We start from the raw sequence: 1,611 nt of genomic DNA on the forward strand, positions 1-1,611 counted from the left end.
GCCCCAGGGCGGACGCTGACGCCGGCCGGTCCCACAGGACGGCACGCTGGTGCTGGGTGCCCCCGGTGGCTACTACTTCATGGGTGAGTCCTGGCCACCAGGCTCTGCCACCCGGGCTGGTGCCAGTGCCGGGCTACCCACCCCCGGGTGGGCACGGCAGGAGGGGGGCACTCGGGCTGGGGCACCCCTGTAGGTGCAGCCCCCGCAGCAGCACCCGCAGCCGAGACTGGGGGGCAGTGGGGGTGCCCTGTCAGCACTGCCACGGCCCCCCCAGGGCTCCTGTACTCGGTGGAGGTGGATGCCATCCTCACCCGCTTCCACGGCACCTCCCTGCTGTGGCCCGAGCGCCCGGGGCGACCCACGGAGGATCCCATGGCCATGGACTACGAGGATGGCTACCGGGGTGAGCAGTGGGGCAGCCCTTGCCCCATAGCTGGCTCGTGCCCGGGCACAGCGTGGGGTCACCCGTGTCCATGTCCCTGCAGGGTACTCGGTGGCCGTGGGCGAGTTCGATGGTGATCCCGAAACTAAAGGTACAGCCGGGTGGGCACGGGGGCAAGGGCCACCTGGGGGGAGGGGGTGGCACGGGTCCTGGGCACCCCTGGGCTCCTGGACACGGGCTGTGGCAACTCAGGAGCCCTGTCCATCCCTGAGCCCCCATGCCCACCCCAGTGCCAGGGGGTATCTCTGTGCCCCAAACACCCATGGCAGTGCCAGGGGGTATCTCTGTGCCCCCCCCGTGCCAGGGGTATCTCTGTGCCCCCAGTGCCCACCCCAGTGCTGGGGGTTATCTCTGTGCCCACCCCAGTGCTGGGGGGTATATCTGTGCCCACCCCAGTGCCAAGGGGTATCTCTGTGCCCACCCCAGTGCCAGAGGGTATATCTGTGCCCCCCCCCTGCCAGGGGTATCTCTTGTGCCCCCTATGCCCACCCCAGTGCCAGGGGGTATATCTGTGCCCCCCCCATGCCAGGGGTATCTCTGTGCCCCCTATGCCCACCCCAGTGCCAAGGGGTATCTCTGTGCCCATCCCAGTGCCAGGGGCATCCCTGTACCCCCCACACCCATGGAAGTGCCAGGAGGTATCTCTGTGCCCACCCCAGTGCTGAGGGGTATCTCTGTGCCCACCCCTGTGCCGGGGTATCTCTGTGCCCCCAGTGCCCACCCCAGTGCTGGGGGGTATCTCTGTGCCCACCCCAGTGCCAAGGGGTATCTCTGTGCCCACCCCTGTGTCAGGGGCATCCCTGTGCCCCCCATGCCCACCCCAATGCTGTGATGGTGGCACTCAGGGCTCTTGTCCCCCCGCAGAGTTGGTGGTGGGGGTCCCCAACAAGAGCAACACGAGGGGCGAGGTGAGTGGTGCCCCCGGTGCCCGGCTGTGGGGGGATGCCCGGTGGTGGGGACATGGCTGGGGACGGGCACCCCGGGGTGGGGACAGGGACGGGGCCTGACGCTGCTCTGGGCAGGTAGAGATCTTCAGTCTGGGCATGACCCTGCGCCGGCTGCAGGGCATCACCAGCGAGCAGGTACCCCCCTGCCCCACACTGCCACCCCACAGCACCCTGCCCTGCCACCCCATAGCACCCACTGCCCCCAGACCCCACTGTCCCATC

At 68.9% G+C, this 1,611-nt stretch overlaps 2 protein-coding genes across 2 annotated transcripts in view; both read left to right on the forward strand.

The window, feature by feature from the left end:
- The first annotated feature begins 11 nt into the window (after positions 1-11).
- On the forward strand, positions 12-1,449 carry LOC106899169 (integrin alpha-IIb-like). The gene is made up of 4 exons (XM_014960868.1): positions 12-83; positions 275-403; positions 486-533; positions 1,307-1,449. The coding sequence occupies exons 1-4, from the start codon at positions 80-82 to the stop codon at positions 1,447-1,449; spliced, it is 324 nt and encodes a 107-aa protein (XP_014816354.1). The 5' UTR covers positions 12-79.
- The window catches only part of LOC106899170 (integrin alpha-IIb-like), a 9,053-nt gene continuing 8,878 nt past the window's right edge, over positions 1,437-1,611 (forward strand). Inside the window, exon 1 of the mRNA XM_014960869.1 lies at positions 1,437-1,524. Coding sequence (XP_014816355.1) covers positions 1,486-1,524 — 39 coding nt within the window. The 5' untranslated portion in view covers positions 1,437-1,485. The remainder of the gene's footprint in view (positions 1,525-1,611) is intronic.

Source organism: Calidris pugnax, unplaced genomic scaffold (genome assembly GCF_001431845.1).
Source record: "Calidris pugnax isolate Ruff unplaced genomic scaffold, ASM143184v1 scaffold429, whole genome shotgun sequence".
Lineage (NCBI taxonomy): Eukaryota > Metazoa > Chordata > Aves > Charadriiformes > Scolopacidae > Calidris > Calidris pugnax.